The 19,398-nt window shown below is 36.3% G+C and overlaps 1 protein-coding gene and 1 long non-coding RNA gene across 4 annotated transcripts in view; both read left to right on the top strand.

Annotated features, from left to right (window-relative positions):
- Positions 1–19,398, top strand: part of RALGAPA1 (Ral GTPase activating protein catalytic subunit alpha 1) — a 129,548-nt gene that overhangs the window by 93,716 nt on the left and 16,434 nt on the right. For all 3 annotated transcript variants that reach the window (XM_057428635.1, XM_057428634.1, XM_057428636.1), the window contains 2 exons: positions 1,343–1,501; positions 3,400–3,527. In XM_057428635.1, coding sequence (XP_057284618.1) covers positions 1,343–1,501; positions 3,400–3,527 — 287 coding nt within the window. The remainder of the gene's footprint in view (positions 1–1,342; positions 1,502–3,399; positions 3,528–19,398) is intronic.
- LOC130609560 (uncharacterized) lies at positions 3,538–17,131 on the top strand. Its single transcript, XR_008974813.1, has 3 exons — positions 3,538–4,169; positions 15,820–15,902; positions 16,767–17,131. It is a non-coding gene; the product is annotated as an uncharacterized LOC130609560 (long non-coding RNA).

A 19,398-nucleotide genomic window follows, 5' to 3' on the forward strand; every position in this document is an offset into this window, starting at 1 on the left:
ATCAGACAAGATTTAGGGTATTGATGCTATCTATCCTTTGCCCAGTCCAACACCTTGTTTTTCTGTCTCATACAATTTCAAGCTAGCAGAGAAGAGGTAGCTTCTTTTTTTCCTGTTTCTTTTTTGGGTTTTTTTGTTTGTTTGTTTAAGTCTGCTGCTGGACGACCTGTGTAAGCTTTCAGATAAGGCAGAGATAGCATTCCAGGAGGTTTTATAATCTAAACAAGTGAATACTTGCAATGACATTTTTCTCATGACTGCATGTTTGTTTTGCTGTTATTTAAAGTGCAGTTACATTCTGTAAATGAGTTCAGAAAATTGTTGCCTTTTTATATACAATAACTTCTTGTAAGCGCTCAGGTTAGTGTCTGCATGTTACCTGTTCACAGTGCTGTCCTTTGAATACTATCAAGGCAATTGTTCAACAAATTCTACCTATCTAAAGCTGGGCAAACAAAGTGATAACTGTGGGTAAAGACAACTGTCAGCTATAACTGGTGATGCACAAGGAGGAAAAAAAATGTGATTCCAACTTGAATTGTCAGAAATAGCATTTACTGGAAAGAAACTCACATTTAATAATCTGAATATATTTGATCAGTATATGGAAAGCCTCTCTCCATGATGTTAACATTTGTTTATCAGATGGTAATGTTTAGCAGAAGGAGCATTTTGGAGCTTTAGTGCAGATAATTCCAAGGAGTTCAAGATACTCCTTAATCTGGTTATATGATCACAACTGAGGGTACAGCATGCATTTTGAGAAATCCATTTGGCCATTATGAGCCAAGTCAAGAACTATTTGGGATTTTTCAGGAGTGGGGTGTTTTTTGTTGGTTGGTTGGGTTTTTTTTCTTTTTTTTTTTTTTTTTGTAGTAGTAGGCAGTTTGGAATTAAAATGATGACGTTAAAGACTGCTTGGATATGCAGCTTTTAAACAAATTCATTCATATACTTTAAAAGTTCATATATAATTCAGTAATTTACTGCCTGTTTCTGATGGCAATCTAGAAAGCATTCTAATAAATAAGATTAATCACTCTGCATTTTTGAGAATAATATCAACAAAATTTTAACATTCAGTAGAAAAACAGATAATTGACATACCTGTTAATTTAAATAGACACTGGCACCAATGTATAAAAATCTGTAACACAAACCAATACTGTGAACTAATACTGTCATGGAAATTGTAAGAGAACTATAGTGTAAATTGGTTATTTTATTCATTTTTCTTCATTTCTTTTTAGTGGGTTTGTTCTTTTGAAGTGCAAGCATTTAGTATAGCTGTTTAGCTATAGAATATATTCAAACTGATGGGGTTTTATCCCTACTATTCCAGCTAAGACATTTAGGAAATGATGAAGTACACATCGTCTGGTCAGAGCATACTCGGGATTACAGAAGAGGAATAATTCCAACAGAATTTGGTGATGTTCTTATAGTTATCTATCCCATGAAAAACCATATGTTCAGTATCCAGATCATGAAAAAGCCTGAGGTAAGGTGGTTTTGGTTCTTTTTCTTTCACATTTCATTTGTATATTTAATATCAACTGAATTTTGTTCATAATCTGAGTTTTTGCTGTAATACATAGATCCAACAGGGTGATGTGTCTTTAACATTGACAGTTGCAGTGATGGTAGAAGGAAGAGGAAGCGCACAATTCATAGTAAAACCAGTAACTTGAAATTGTAAAGGCCTGATCCTGTCAAGCGTATCTGCTAACATCATAAACTGGAAACAAAGCTAGAATATTCTGCATAATCATTTAAATATTAAGATAAACTTGGCAAACTTTTTTATCAAATTTGATACCTGACTGTGGTGGTTAAATAATAGTTTGCTCCAGTTTATCCATCTCCCTGTCATATTTTCTTCTGAAAGCTAGTTTTCTCTTTCTCCTTGACTCCACACAAAAATTTGGAGTTTAATTAGGCAAAGCAAGGCCATTCAGCTCTTAGGCATATGAGCACTTTTTCTAATGACTGTTCCTCAAATGTCTGTACTGACCATGTTCTTAAAACAGTGGTTTAGGGTAGCAAATACTGATTGAGTAAAAGTAGTCAGGAGGGTTTGACCTGCATACATTCTGTGTGTGAAGCCACTTGCCATAAATGTCTATACTTCAAATATTCTTTCTAGAAGCAGTAATAGTAATAAATGAGGTATGACAGAAATAGGGTTCCCCTATAGGATGACGGCCTTTATCTGACAATAGGCATGAAATGATACACAGTACATCGTCTTGTTATTGCTGGTTATGTATAGTTTTAATATTGCTTTTACTATTTTAAATATAAAGAGTTGTTATTATTGGAAATGTGCAGGTTAAAAAGGAAAAGAAAACTAAGAGCAGGTATTGTTGTTAGTCCAAGAAGAGGTCCTTGTATATGAAAGAAGATGTAACTTCTATCAGATTTTAGTGTTCTCAAAACTATGTTAAATGACTGATGGAGAAAATAATACCGGGATCTAAAATCCCTTTGCAGCATTGGTTTCATCTGATCAGGAAGAATATTTAGTGTACACTCTGCTCCCTTTGCTGACCTGATACACAAACGTTGCTCTTCTTCACATGCCTTATGCTAGCAACTGCAGAACTTTATTCACACATACGGGAAATTAAGATATTTAATAGAGGGGTTTGTTTTGGTTTCTTTTGTGTTTTTTTTAACTAGACAGTTATGCTTGATCAGAGAGAAATTATTGCCAAAACATAAGATCCATCTGTTCTGTGAACTGTTTGGGTGCTACCTATAATAAACATCAAGGTTTTCTGCTGATCTCACAAATAAGGCCTTCCACTTAGGGTTCAAAGAGGCTGAACTTTCACCACAGATTTCTCCTGTAAAGGGCTTACAATCCATTTCTATGGATACCATAGAAAGGAAGAAGAACAGATAGAAGAATAAAAGAAAATGGAAGGTGAGGTTATGTCCACCCGTAATTGTATGGCAGTTGCACACTGAGTTGGTCCTTACGCACATGTTCTATCTAAAGCCATTACTTAAAAATGTGAGTAATTATTCCTTTTGCTTACTACCACCTACAATATTGTCATTTAGCCTTTCAACCTCATAAACATCGTATGTATGACTGTTCCTAGGATTTTGGCAGCAAATGTTGGAAATTAGCTTTGATGAGACATAGCATTCAAATGGTTGCTTAATTTTCTTCAAATGCTGTGTTATCTGTTACCAAGGTTATCAACCAGTTATATGGCTGTATATTTCCACAAGAGAAAAGGTCTGTCATGGAGCACAATAACTGGTCTGATTATCTAGCAATGAGAAGGGGAAAAAAAGATATATTTGAGTGCTCTATTGTTAATGTTGATTGCTAATTGTTATAGCTAAGATCTTGCTTTATATTGAATTTCTTAATTTTTTGTTCAGGTTCCATTTTTTGGTCCACTCTTTGATGGTGCTATTGTGAATGGAAAAGTTCTTCCTATTATGGTTCGTGCAACAGCTATAAATGCAAGCCGTGCATTGAAATCGTTAATACCATTATACCAAAACTTGTATCCTTTCACCCAAATGGTTTCCAAGGCATATACATTTCCCTGCAGTTCTAAAGATATGATTTTCTTGTTTTCTGTCATATGTATTTGTTGGATTAATATAGGGTAATTTTATAATTTTTTTCCTGGTGATGGTGCCTTTAGGGAACATAAACCTATAGAAGAGTATTCAGATTACGGCCAGGTTTTTTAATTCAGTGAAAAATAGATTCAGTGCTGAAAAGTTGCCTGTTTGTAATGTTTTATAACATGTACATATCACTTTTTCTTAGCAAAATTATTTTAGTGACCATTTTGTGAGTAGTTTTTTCGAAAATAGCAATGTCATAGTGTTACTAATCTTTCTTTACTTAACGGTATTAAATATTTATCCAGTATTAATATGACTTAGTTTCGTTGTCTAGTTCCAAGAAGGATGTGAATGCTGCTTTCCATCAGGATGTGATATTTGTTACATTTTCGTCATACAGGGTTTTTTTATTCAGCTCAGAATACAGAATTGTTGTCAAAATAAGTGACAGTGTCTGTAAAGATGTCAGAAGTTATCTCACTTTTTAGGAGGAGGGGAACTGAAATTGTAATTTTCTGAAAGGGCTGCTCTTGGAAGAATAGATTTACCAACCAGAAATTAAAAAACATAAGGTAAGTCAAGTCACCTCTACCTCTCCCCTTCTTCAGAATGAGTTCTGTTATATATCTGTTAGTTAAATCAAGAACATACTGTTTTTAAATTTCCCAAACTGAAAATAAGTTTAAATTTTGATCCAAAAGAAATTCAATTCTTACTTTCCACCCAAGCTGTAGATACTTTTATTTGTCATGTGATAGATTGCTGCTAAAAGACTGTTTTTTTTCTAAGGTTGATTGTTAGTACTTGGAGGTTGTATTAGATATAATGAAGTGGATTTACAGATGAATGATGGATAGTGTTTGATGTGATCACATTAAATGACGTTTGTGCCATTTCTTTAGATGACATGTTGATTCATTGTATTTTTATGTTTAGAAAGGTCCGATCTTTTTGCCATTACTCAAGTGGTTTAATCAAAGAATTTCAGATGTATTATCATCATTATACCATGAAAAGTGATGGCTTATAACATTATATTGATGTATAGTGGTGAGCAGTTGGAAAACAATTTACTTTGAAATAGCAAACTTCTAGTATCAAAAAAAACCACAAACGTGTATGTTTAAGCTTCTTTACAGAATATGGAAGTTATAATAACTACCCTGGACATAGCTTCCCAAGTCAATGTCTAGGAATTTGCTGGTTCCTAAAAGCTGTATATTGCCCTTTTAATTCAGTTCTCCAAATTGTGGGGGTTTTATATGCATCACAGCACTGCATGTAATTCATTATATAATTAATGGCCTCTGTTAGCATACTGATAATTTGTCTCCTAATATGGCTAGCATGATAACTGGAAAGCGTTACCTGTGTTTAAGATGAGATAGTATTTGGTTGGTACGTTTTGCACCATCACTTAGTAAGCTTATGAAGCACCAGTTGATTGGGCACTGATGTTAAAGGATGACTTTAAGTAGTGTGTAGAATTCTTTTTCCACCTGGCTTGGAGTGCTTTGTTTAATACTTTAAAAACTAGAATGGGGGTGTGGGCAGTACTTTAAAAGCTGTTTGCTTGGCATGAAATTAGAAAAAAATTTACAAACTTTCCTGGTTTGAATTAGGCTATGGTGGAGTCAGCTGTCAGTGGAGAACAGCAAAAAAATGTTATACTTCAAAGCTTGGTCTAACTCTCAGTGGTTTAAAAAGGTCTTGATTAAAAACGTCATGGACATGCTCTTGGTGTTCATCCCATGTCCAGATTTGAGGTCAGGAAGGAATTTCCCTCAAACAAGAATAGCGAAGACTCATGGGTGTTTCCTGTAACATGGACATGGTCTGTTAACGAGGAATATTTGAAAATTGAATCTAATTATGATCCTGCAATAGCAGGGAATTGAAGACGTCAAGGATTGTCTTTAGTGTCTCCCACTTTTTTCCTCTGGCATATTTTAGCTATGGCTGTAGCAGTTCACTACTGGCTTTTAAGTTTGTTGTGGACTGAAAGGCATGGGGGCCAAGAGTATTTGATGGTCTGTGGTTAAATAGCTTTTCTTGAGACCCTGCCAGACTTAATGTCTTTTGCAGAAGACAGGACTCATTGTCCAAGGTGGTCTTTCCTTGTGTTGAGTGTTGCTGGAGCAAATTAAAAGAGGGCTCACAATGGTGAAAACAGTATGTTCAAAGAGGGGAGGATAAAAGGAACAGAAAAGCTATTTTTTTTGGAAGGTATGCCAAAAGCAGAGACCCAGACTGGTAAGTGAAGCTGATAACCAAGACTTCCCACACGTCCAAGACCATAATGGTGTCAATGAAAGAGAATTATGAAGTGATCTGCTTGAAATTAATTTTTACTTACTTATGAGTATCTAATATACCAGTATTATTTTATTAGGAACTTTGATGATGGTTAGTAGAAATTCAACTGAATGTGGTTCTTGAGGAAACAAGAATACTTGAGACTGCTGTCAAACAGAACACATTTAAACCCCTATGCTTCTATGTTAGATCTTGTTTTCCTGTAGTAGACCAACAGAATTAGTTTCAAAGCCAGCATCAGCATATGGATGTCTCAGTGCCTGCAGGTGTGTGGTTCAGTTGACTGTGCTGTGTAATACCTGGTGGGCACCTTTTAACTCAGTGTCAAGTTAATGATACAGTAGGTATGTGCTTATCTATTTTTGAGGAATATTTACAATGGCATAGTGAAGGTATGTGGTGATAGATCAAGGGAAACACTTAATTAGACTGTGTTGATTTGCTTGCATATGGGATGTGAAGAAAATAGCACTGAGTTTGACCCTCCTGCTTCCAAGGAGTGTTCACTTGTCTTCTGAGTTAGTGCATTTTCTAAGTGCAGGCCTGACTGAAAAAAATCAGCTGTCATTTGTAATCAGCAGGGATATTCAGTCCTCTTCATGTAACCTGATTGCAACTTTTTCCTTATTGCGGTAGTCTGTTAATGATGATGTGGCAATGGGTAGTATGTGTGAATAGTATAATAATGGTTGCGTGGATACAAGAAATACTGCTCATCTCCCTTTTAGTCTGCCCCAACTTTGAGCATGTATTGTACAGGCTGAAGCAGCTTTCTGAGATTGACATATTCTGTCAGTCACCATGCTCTTTCTGATATTGACATCTCTGATGACAAACTTAGATAGCAAAACACTTCAAGGATTTGATTGTGTTAATGATATTTAAAGGTTTCATCTGTTTTGTGGTTTTATTCTTTGTTCAGAATACTATAATAATCTGTTTCTGTATTGTAGTATTTTAAGACGAAAAAAATTCTTAAAATTATCAACCAACATGGCAGGTATCCTGCTTTAACTTGATGCTTGACATACTTGTTGCTGCAGCTGTGTGAACAGAATAATTGCCATTTTGAGTACAGTTTCTGCACTGATGTTTGGAATTTGCTTTAGTTCCCCCTTCGAGGATTCTGCACTCCCTCACTATCGTTTGGTGGCCTGGCTTTCTTGTACCAGTACTCCCTCACCAACAGGCAGCATATGTGCATGCTGCAGCGACACGCGAAATACAGTCATTTTCACTATGATGCAGAATCAGGAGGCCAATATTTAGGGAATTATTAAATACTCTTATTTACTAGATTGCATTGAGATTCCCGATATGAATAGTTTTATTCATGGCTTGCATCTCAGAGCAAGCACTTTGTTACACTCTGAATTCAGAGTCTACCATGTGTGGGAAATGGATCAATACTAAATATTTTGAACAATAGAAAGAGTGGTTTCATATAAAATTTTATGTGAACTTCCTAAATAAACAACAGATGCTAGCCAGATGCCAAGAGGTACACCAAAATAATGTTCTTTACTTGGTTTAGTACCTCCAGTGATCCAAATTGTTAAAGTTATTGCAACAGAACTGGAAAAATACTATAAAATCTGTGGGAATGAAATTCCAATTGTGAAACAACTAGTGTTACTTTTTGCACATTGTACACAAATTTTGGAGTGCTGGCAATTATTTCAGGCTATCTGCTCTTCAGATAGTGCAGTTCAGACACCGTGGTTTCTGCCTCATGTAGTATTTCCCTCACAAATGATAGTACATAGTATATAGCTAGACACACAGTAAAAAATCCAATTTAGCATTTTTTAAATCTGATTTTTTTTTAATGGAATATAGAAGACTATTTTATCCATAGTCGTCATAGCATGATTTTCACTTATTTATATTCATCTATGAAGTCTCTAGAAAGACCTAATGCCAAGAATTGGTGCTTTTTTTGGCTTTTTTTTTCTTTGTCATATGAAACAGATGAACTTAGATAGAAAAAATATCTTGCTGTTTTAATAATTCCATCCAAAGAATATTATATTGCAGAAAATAAATATAAATGATTGGAAAATATTTTTTTAATCAAAATTGAAAAATTTTTGGCACTATGTCTAAGCATTTGATACTTCATGTAGCTAACCTTTTTCGTCAGTTGTCTTCCAGAGAAAAGGAAGATACTAACCCCATATGGTATCTGACAAGACAGTAACTTCTTCATCAATGAAATTTCTTTGAGTGGTTTGTTAAAAGTTTACTCTGTATTAAAAAGTCATAGATCAGAAGAACCTTTCTTCCTTGATGTGATACTCAACTGCCCCAAGAAAGAGTTTTGTTGTAACTGGTAGTGTCACTGTTGTTAGTGCCTGTTCACCCATCATCTGCCTCAAGATAGAATTGCAGACATCGGAAAGCTCATCTTTAAAAATAAAGTGTTGATATAATAATGATATATAAAAATAATGATATGTAGTGAGCAAAGAGTATTAGGGTTCTCTGGCCACATTTACTTCATTTAATTAAAAGTATTTGTTTTGATTTACATTTTTAAACTGTAATTTGTGCAGATTTTGGAGATTCTTACTAAGACTGGAAGTTAGAAGTTAAAAGTTGAAAAGCACTGATTTTGGCAATGCCAATTTCCCTTCCTCTTAGTCCAATAAGTTTTCTATCTTATAGATGCATTGAGAAAAAAATGAATAAAGCGATCAGTATGTGTGATAACATTAGTGATAACTTTTTATCAAATGGAAAAGGCTTAGGGGGTGCTCCCTCTTAAATGTGTATCATGAATTCATTTTTTACCATGCCACTAATTAATTTTGGTATATTGAAAGGAATAATACAGGGCATTATAGTTGCTCTTCTAATATGTTCTGGATTAGATTTTTTTTTTAACTGCTGTATGCAAAGATTCTCAGCAAACTTTGCTATATTTCTGGCAATACAATTTTGATACAAGATCTTTAATAATATTTTAACTTGCCTGTTACTGATTTGTCTGTCATAGCAAATGAGAAGGAGCATTTAAAATGGTGATTTACACACTTTTTAGATACTATTCTATATGCTTTACAACAAATAATTGAAAATTTCAGAATTTCAGTGAATATTTTTCCAATCTCTGAATTATAACACTGTAGCCTTATCTGAGTTCAAGTGAGAGCCATGGATGAGTTCATCATATGATCCCCACTGTTTTTTCCAGAAGAAAATAAGAGTTATTTCTAAAATCTACTGTTTCACAACAGAAATTGTTTTCCAAGTTCAAGCAAGAATCATAAGGTAGAGAATGTGATGTTCAGTCTTTCATGTACTTTGATTTGCTCTGTTTTGCTGTTCTCCCAAGTCCTAGTTCTGCTGACAACTTGCTTAGAATAGAATCATAGAATAGTTAGGGTTGGAAAGGACCTTAAGATCATCTAGTTCCAACCCCCCTGCCATGGGCAGGGACACCTCACACTAAACCATGTCACCCAAGGCTCTGTCCAACCTGGCCTTGAACACCACCAGGGATGGAGCATTCACGGCATCTTTGGGCAACCCATTCCAGTGCCTCACCACCCTTGCAGTAAAGAACTTCTTCCTTATATCCAGTCTAAACTTCCCCTGTTTAAGTTTGAACCCGTTACCCTGGTCCTTTTGCTACAGTCCCTAGTGAAGAGTCCCTCCCCAGCATCCCTATAGGACCCCTTCAGATACTGGAAGGCTGTTATGAGGTCTTCACACAGCCTTCTCTTCTCCAGGCTGAACAGTCCCAACTTTCTCAGCCTGTCTTCATTTGGGAGGTGCTCCAGTCCCCTGATCATCCTCGTGGCCCTTCTCTGGACTTGTTCCAACAGTTCCATGTCCTTTTTATGCTGAGGACACCAGAACTGCACACAGTACTGCAAGTGAGGTCTCACGAGAGCAGAGTAGAGGGGCAGGATCACCTCCTTCAACCTGCTGGTCATGCTGCTTTTGATGCAGCCCAGGATACAGTTGGCTTTCTGGGCTGTGAGCACACACTGAAGCCAGCTCATGTTCATTTTGTCATTGACCAACACCCTGAAGTCCTTCTCTGCAAGGCTGCTCTGAATCTCTTCTCTGCCCAGCCTATAGCTTGCCTGGGATTTCTCCAACCCTGGTGTAGGACCTAACATTTGGCACAGTTAAACTTCATGAGGTTGGCATCAGCCCACCTCACAAGCATGTCAAGGTCCCTCTGGATGGCATTCCTTCCCTCCAGCATTATCAATCAAACCACACAGCTTGGTGTCATCGGCAAACTTGCTGAGGGTGCACTCAATCCCACTGTCCATGTCAGTGATGAAGATGTTAAACAAGACCGGTCCCAACACCGATCCCTGAGGGAAACCACTCGTTACTGGTCTCCAGCCAGACATTGAGCCATTGACCACAACTCTCTGTGTGCGGCATCCAGCCAGTTCTTTATCCACCGAGTGGTCCATCCATCAAACTGATGTCTCTCCAATTTAGAGACAAGGATGTTGTGTGGGACAGTGTTGAACTCTTTGCACAAGTCCAGGTAGATGACATCAACTGCTCTGCCCCTGTCCATCAGTTCCATAGCCCCCTCATAGAAGGCCACCAGATGGGTCAGGCAGGATTTCCCCTTAGTGAAGCCCTGCTGTCTGTCACTATGTGCCTTGTTGTTTTTTATGTGCCTTAGCATGCCTTCCAGGAGAATCTGCTCCAAGATTTTTCCAGGCACAGAGGTGAGACTGACTGGTCTGTAATTCCCTGGGTCATCTGTTTTCTCCTTCTTGAAAATGGGGGTTATATTTCCCTTTTTCCAGTCATCAGGAACTTCACCTGACTGCCATGATTTTTCAAATATGATGGACAGTGGCTTAGCAACTTCATTCACCAGCTCCTTCAGGACCTGATGGATTTCATCAGGTCCCATGGTCTTGCGCACATTCAGGTTTTTAAGATGGTCTCAAACCAGATCCTCTCCTGCAGTGGGTCCAAGGTCTTCATTCTCACAGTCCCTGCCTTCCAAGACTTGGGTGGTGTGGTCAGAGCCTTTGCCAGTGAAGACTGAGGCAAAGAAGTCTTTAAGAACCTCAGCCTTCTCCAAATCCAGGGTAGCCAGTTCTCCTGTTAGCTTCCAGAGAGAGCCCACATTGTCCCGAGTCTCTTTTATTTGCAGTGTAGCTGTAGAATCCCTTCCTATTATTCTTAACATCCCTAGCCAAGTTTAATTCTAACTGGGCCTTAGCTTTCCTAACCTGGTCCCTACCTCCCTGGACAGCATCCCTGTCTTCTTCCCAGGCCGCCCATCCTTGCTTCCGCCTTTTATAAGCCTCTTTTTTCCCTCGAAGTTTCCTCAGCATTCTTGATCTTTTAACAATTCAAAATGTAATTAATTAAATGTCTGCATACAGTGATATAACATGAAAAACTGAAGATTTCCAAGGCAGTTATAAGTATCTGATTATTTTAATGGGCTGTTCAGGTATTTCCATTTCAAGGAATTGTGTAACAGTTTCTCTCCCTATGGTTTTACCTGACTGGGTTTAAACCACGACAATTATAAGAAGACCTAAATATAAGGGAAAAATTTTATTTAGAGTTGTGTGCATTTGTGCATGAGAGTGTGTGCCTACTAGTAGGTATGCAATGACAGTAATAGCTATTATATTTATAGGACTTTCCACCTAAACTAATATATCCAATTAATGTATTTTCCTTTGATGTCACAAGTATATTTGAGCAAGAGACTATTGTAAGGAAAATTCCAGGAGAACTACGAGAAAGATTTGGTTTCTCTTTAACCATGGATGGGTAACATACATCAGAATGGCAAACCACTAATGCAAAAAAAAAAAAAAAAACCCAAATGAGCAGTGCTTAAATAACTGCTGCATTTTAGAATGCTTATATTTGATATTTGTGTGTTAATACACTATACAGAAAATTGCTACAGTTTGAAACATAAAGGAATTGTATACATGATGGCAATGCAGTGGAATAGAGTCATCTAAAGTAACTTCTGTATGGATAACATCGCACTGAAGTTTGCCCAGTTAAAGTTGCCAAATGAAAAAACAACTAAGATTCCAAAGCATAAATTGTGCAGTTTATGTTTGTTAAGTATAGTTTGAATCCTGTCTTAGGAACATCTTACCTAACTATGTATTTAATGCTGCTCACTAAATGAGGAGAGTATTGATTGGCATATGCTGCTTAAATCGATCACCTTGACAGCCAGAATTACAGTAATCTGTCAGTATTAATGACTGTCTTTCAAGTCTTGATACCTCTCCTTCACTTGTCTCATCTTGTCTCACTTCTGTTTGAAGTGCATTTTCTTGCAGCCTGTGGTTTTGTCAGGGTAGGTACTTCTGTAGTGGTTTTTTTGTCTCTCGAGTCAAATTTATTGGCTTGATCATGCAATTAGAGTTAAAATGCAACACCAGGGAGCAAAAGTAGGCAGTGTTCTGAGTAACAATTGGACCTCAGAGGTAATGCAAGCCTGTTCTCAGCCATCATTTATTAGTTACCTGTTGAAAGAACAGGATTGTTTTGCACGAAATAATTCCAAAGCATCACTTGAAATGCCTTTGATTCTAGCCACTAGAGACAATTGATTGAACCAACGTTTGTGATGGTTTTTTAAACTCTTGCCCTAGTTCTTATCATACAGACACTTAAGTAACTGCTGGAGAAATACTTGCAGATACGTGTACCAAGCCACTCGTTTTACTGCATTTTCATGTTGACATACATACACATAATTTCAATTGGTTTTCATGCATTTTTAATGAGGAGTAAATTGAAGTGTCAAAACTTGAAGGCTGTGCTGTAATGTATATTTTCATATATATAGTCTGAGCTTTTTAGCAAAACACACATATATACTTTGATTTAGCAGCAGTTCTGGATTGTACATGTTCAGGTAAATGTATTTTCTTCAGTAATTGCTCTGCTTCTAATCCCACAGAACCTGCTATCTCTACCCCATGTAGCTCTCCTGTGTCTACATCTTCTTACAGGCTATCTATGAACGAGGATGCTGGAAGCACTTGTTAAAGAGGTATAGTGTAAGCGCATGGGTTAAAAGGTATTAATGTTGTTGTCATCACAAAATAGCGATGATTTATTTTACAACTAGTAGGTATGGCTTTTTTTATTAGTTACTCTTCCCTAATGAAATGAATGAAACTCTCTTGAAAGTGGTAAAAAAGCAGATTACCAAATGAGACAAAACTGATTGACTCTAGCAATAAAATTTTCTGCTAATAATTGCATTTATAAAAGGCTGAGTGCTCTGTTGATGTTGTAAACAGAGAACTCAGCAACAGATTTGAGTCTCTCAAATCTGGGAGCTCAAATTTTTCTGTACTATTAATATATTCTAGGTTCTTTTACGTCTACATTCTTCCATGAATTGAGTTTACCCATCTGAAGGGGAATATTGGTTCTACTCATTTCTGTATAAAATATGCGTAGGTTTATGCCACTGTCATTCTGGTTTAGAATAAAAGGACGTCAGTGGGCTACTTGTGAAAGGCAGTGAAGTACTTTGTCAGCCTTCAGGAAATTCTGAATCTGTCAGTACCAATCGCTTGAAGGAGGGGTGTTCTTTGTTACTGCGTCTTTTTAGGATAGGAAATTTTTGTATGCTGTAAGCTGGAAGTTAGTAGAGCAATCATTCTTTCATTATCAAATCTGTTTTAAATGTGGATACACCCCTCTTTTTTAAAAATTTGCAGGGAGAAGCTAGGAGTCCTTAAACTGGAATGAAAAAGATAAACTAGTTTAATCTTTTGCAGATTCATTGCCTTGTACATAACACAAAATGACAGGGTTGTTGTTAATACCTACTTAACCTTTTTAATTAATTAAACATTTTGGGTAACAAAAGCCCTTTGTTAAAATGTTAAGACTCTTGCCCCTTAAGGTGTTAAAATTCATGCAGATTTCTTTGATAGCTGTCAGAAGTCTGTGAATAAAATCAGGGAAGATTAAACAGTTTTTCCTGACATTCCTAAGATTTAAACAAAGAAATGTTTTTAAACTATTTAAAAATTTAAATGTTTATGTTGCAAAAGACAGCGTTGTTTATTGGTTTAATCCTTTCCTAGTCATAATTTCACCCCTAATAACAGAAGTGACTTGCAAACAACTTGGAAGATTTGTATGTTAAAATGCTAAAAAATGTGTATATATAAAAAACAAGTATATACCATTGTGTAGGGTTGATTCTGGTATTTAAATTGGTCGGAAATGTGGGTGATTATTTGTAACAAGCAAAACTAACGAACAGTGATATCTGTGAGACAGAGTGATGTTTTCAAGTGAGTTGAATAAGATATTGGCAAACAGTTTCTGCATCATTCTGCATATGGTAATCAAGAGAGTTGGGTCATGCTTTCCAGTGCCAACAGTGGGATTAGAAGATGATAGGTACCAAAAAAAATGGGGAGATTAATAGAAACTAGCATACTGGTTGTCTTTTGTTCTCTTATAGGTCTGTATTTCAGTTACTGAGAAAAGGAGTTATATATAATACCATTCAGTATATGGAAACATCTAGCAGGAAATGGAATGTACTTCACTAATTAAACAGGTTGAAATTTTAACAAAAAGGATGTATGTATATACTTAATAGAAAAAAAATAACATAAAGCAAGGATTAAAAGTTAGTATTACAGTAATTGGAATTACCATATGGTAGTCGGAAGGACATGAGTCCTAATCATGGCCTGGCCAATCAAATTAATCTCAGTATAGTTTCTGGGCATTGAGAATATAGTTTAATTGCTGATTAACTGCACCTGAATAGATCTGTGGGTCACAAACGTATCTATCTCCTTCTGAATGCTTCTCCTCCCAAACACTGAAGAATGCAGGCTGTTAGAAAATCTTTTAATTTCTGGTTGCCAAACCCTAGTTACCGTCCATCTGTTCTTGCCAATTGTGGAAAAAGGTCAGTTTTCAGCAAAGCCATGCATTTCACAGAAGGTATGTGAAGTGAAATTTCACAGGGGACATGATGCATCCTGATTCTTAGTGATAAACCTTTGGGGCCAGCAGGGTTGGCATATGGTTCAGCATGATACGAAGGCTTGGGTTCCAGGGCTTCACTTCTTTGGCGCAGAACTGATAAAACCTGGCTCTTAAGTATTGTTTCACTGGACACCAATCATGGGCAGCAGGAACTGCCCATTTAACTCTCTGTGGGAAGGAAGCCCAGGCTGTGTTCACAATAGTACTATTGTAGTGCTGCAAACTGCTCTCAACAGCTTGGCAGCACTAGGGAGGAGGGCGAAAGGGGTGCTTTACTAATTGCCCTTCAAAATAAAGAAAGAGGGAGGTAACTGAAGGTTAATATTTGTTTTCTTCATTTAAATAGAAGAAGCCTGTCTTTGAGTTTTAAAAATAATTTTTAAAATCAACTTGGCTGCCCTCCGGCATGACTTATAAGTAGATTATCTCATACCAGAATTGCAGCAACCCAGGGTAAAGCAAAAATACTCTCTTCAAAGAGAGAAGAAAAAAAAGAAAAGTAGTTGTCAAGCTTGTGTAGTTTTAGAGTCTGTAGGGATGTCTTCATAAAGGGCATTTCCTTTACTGTTTCCTCATCAATTAATATGTCTGTGTATGCAGAGAAGGTATTTAAAGTAGAAATTCAAATATTTGAATGTATGAAAATAGTGGGCTTAAACATTCATTCCCTGTAACCAGGGAGTGATGAGCCAGTTTTCCTTCTCTGTTTTTACACTCATCAGCCTTAATTACTCGAGTTAAAACTGATGTAGTGCTGAGTGACAGTAGGGATAAATCCTTTCCCAAAATCAGGAATTAGTATGTGGGGCTGCAGTTCCCCCAGCCTGTACTATTTCATGTTATCTGTGGGCAGAAGTGATGACTACAGCACCTTAACATCTGTCATTGGCACCCTTGCAGCATCTTTAATAAACTTCAGTCCGGTGGCCCGCTGGCTGTGCCTGTGCCTCCCCTGCTCCGTCCTGCAAAGCCAGCGCAGCCAGGTAAGCGGCTGCATGCCAGCGAGGCTGGCTGCTGGCAGGAGCATTGCTTCAAAGAGTGCCTGAAGCACTGGCAGCTGTAATGGGCTTCAAAACAATTAGCACAACATACCTTATATGTTCATCGATTGTCTTGGATACATTAGTAAGACAAAGCCTCCCTGGACATTGGAGTAGGAATCCTGCCTGTGTAAGGGCTTCAGCACTGTTTCCTTCACTGTTTTGTTTTCACCTCCACAACCTGTTACTAAAATATGAATGGGGTATTTGTAAATACTGTAATTTTCTTCTAACCACACAGTCAGTAAAGTTAATGAGTAATCTGTTACTGTGCTGAGGTATTTGTCCTTGGGATGAGGCTAGTAATTTGTCCTTACTTACCTTTTTAATTTGATGCCACAATGCAGTACCAGCAATGCACAAAATCAACAATGCACAATAAATGGTACCAAAACAGAGATTTGCTACTATATGTTTGTATTAATATGCTCCTGCTATATTTCAAACAGATAATTCATTGAATGCCCATTCTTCCTCTTACTGCAGAGAAGATTATATTTAAGTCAAGATTAATGGGTAGATTCTGATGTTAAAACCCAGTCTCTGAGCCTGTCATTCCCTAGAGGCATATAGTGCATTAGTTTAAGCCAATATGCTGCTTATCATAGATACTATGACACTGTCTTAAATGACAGTTTACTGTACTTTGTTACTGCTTACTCTGGTAATAAAATCACTATATTTTGTTCTCGATAATTACAATATTAAATAGAAACTTAATTGGATTACTGCACATTTAGATACAGATAGTTCTTAAGTAATTGTCCACTGTAAAATTTCTGATACTCATTTTTTTCTACCATACAGTGTTTTCTGTCAGTGCCTAAGCTTAATACTCAGTTCAGTCAGCTGAAAAAGTGCTGAAAAGAGATCTGCAGTGGGCTTTTTCAGTGCAAAGGGAGTATCTATCATACAGTTTTTCACCTGAACCTTGTTGGTCTTTAAATACTTCTGTAAGATGCTTTCATTTGCCAAAGTCCTTAAAATAACATCTGCATTCTACAGAGTTTAAGAATTCAGTAGGATTGTTAATTCAGATTTTTTTTTCCCCTTAATTTTGAAATTACTAGAAATCTGAGCATCAGTTTTGTCATTTTTGCTGCGTAAACAGATGATCGAAATTAGAATTTATTCAGTTCAGTAAATACATACATTTATATGGTTATCTTAAAAAACCCGATTTTTTTAATATAGCTGGGGAGTTTATAGGCTATTCTTATTAGTAATATTTATACTAAAATGTAAAATTTATGTTAAGTCCATTACACTTGCACTTTAATTCTACATATCTTTGTAAGTGCCTTTTGTAAAGGAGCTTGATGCAGAGTGGTTACATTTTTCATTTCATAATTGAGTGTTTTAAGTGGTTAAGCATAGGCCAAATTTTATCCAATTCCCGCTTGTGTTAATGGTGCTACACTCACACTGCCTTAGCACCTGTTATGGATTTTGAGTCATCTGGCAGCCCGTGGGACTTAGATAAAGAAGTACCAGGTGTCCTGCCTGTCTCTTAATTGAGATGCAATGTAAACAATATAGACTTGGCAATATGGTTATAGGAATGGATTAAAGCCCAGCTTTGTCTGTGCTGATGAATCACAGCTTTTCCTTCTGAGATGATGTTACAAACCACTGAAGAATTTGGTTAGCTGTAAGATCTGAAAAAATAACATAAAAATAAACAATATATCAAGAATTTTCCTAGAACAACAGTGTTGCAGAATGTTCATTGGGTTTTTCATTGAAAATGTAAGCAGCAATTAGAGTTTCTTGCTGTAATTTAGCAATTTTGAAAGTGCTTACCACTGTAAAAATGAAGATTTTTATGCAAACTTGGATGGAGTGAGTGCTTTTCAATATATAATGTGTTAGTAAACTAGCAGAAAGCAGTAGCATTGACTTGGAAACACCCAGTGACTGCAACTTTATCTAGCCTATGCTTACCTTGCAGGACATTTAACCATAGATTAGATATACTGGAAGTAGTCTCCTTTAGCTGCAAGATTAGTACTCTTAAAGAAAAAAAAGCTTCTAAATGGCAAAAGTATGTGTTATCATTTGCCCAATAACTTTTAATTTATCACAGATTTATTGAACTTTTTTGTAGTGTAAAAAATGAAAAGTAATTTTAATTATATTAATGTAAAGAATGATACAACTTGTGCATTTGAAACAAATTGCAAGATCTGGAATGATGGAATTAATTTATATGGATTTGTCAGTGTAATTTCTTCATGAAGAAGTATACCTCAAAAATATATATACCTCAGAAAGCCCTTTTGCAGTTACAACTTGTGTTGAAAAACAGATTTATTAAAGATGTTAGCTATTACATTTTGTTTGTTTAAATTCTACAGTGAGTTTGTTACTTGTTTTTATACTTATTTTTATTTTTAATGAGATAACTACATTAATTAGTAGATTGTCATATACATTAGTTCCTAAAATTAGTGATTTTGGGTAATTAACACTGAGTCCCTTCTGCAGTTTTAAAATGTTTTCATGAAATGCAACATAAAGTTTAGTTTTCAAATATAACTGATTCCTTTGAGTTTATGTTCTGGTTATATGAATACGAAAATATGCTGTTGCATTTTATTCCAAAAGTGCTGCTGCTAGTCTTGAAAATATGGTTTCGGTAGAGGAAAAAAATCACCTTAGAAAAATATAAATTTTTTATTCTTTCACCTCATTAGTAGTGTCAAACATAGTAATTTTTTTTTCCTTCTCTTTCATCTAAAGAGCTTGCATCAGATATGAATAGAATGATCTGAATTCTGCTTTACGAATCATCAGTGTTGTGGCTAAGTTCCAATTGCATATGCAGAAGCTGCTTTCATTTACAGCATAGCTGTGTAAACAGATGCACAGAGCAAAATATTTATATGGCATTTTCAGTATTGGCAGTATTTAAAAACCAGAAAAGAACCCAGGCTGACTTTGAGATATCAAGTTGACTTCAGTAAACAGAAGTTGCAGCTGGAAAAAAAAATATCTCTATTTGTATACTGTGCAAACTAGATGTGGAAATCGCTGAAATGCAATAAATAGGGAACACCATGATGCCACTTCTACAAAGTCACTTTTCAGAATATTAGAGAACTTTAACTATTCCTGTCAGTGTGGACAGTTGATACTCATCACCCACCTACATACAAAACGCAGCTAGTTGCTGGGCTTCCAACACTGGATCAATAGCAGCCTGACTTACATCCTTAACTCTAAGAGCCAACAAAGAGTACAAATTGCTGTGACTCAGTATGAGTTCAGGTGGTTTGACAACCACTGCACAATCTCTTCTTTCAGAGTAGATTTCCCAGAAAAAAAACTTCCATTTCTGTGATGTGTGGGTTTTGTCCTGTCTTCTTTTAGAAGTCAAATTCTGCAATGGCTAATTTTTCCTTTCAGCTTCTATAAAACCTTGGTCCTAACCTGCGTG

Source organism: Pezoporus wallicus, unplaced genomic scaffold (assembly GCF_028554395.1).
Source record: "Pezoporus wallicus isolate ANWC-B61680 ecotype Strahan unplaced genomic scaffold, APGP_CSIRO_Pwel_v1 contig_3486, whole genome shotgun sequence".
Classification (NCBI taxonomy): domain Eukaryota; kingdom Metazoa; phylum Chordata; class Aves; order Psittaciformes; family Psittacidae; genus Pezoporus; species Pezoporus wallicus.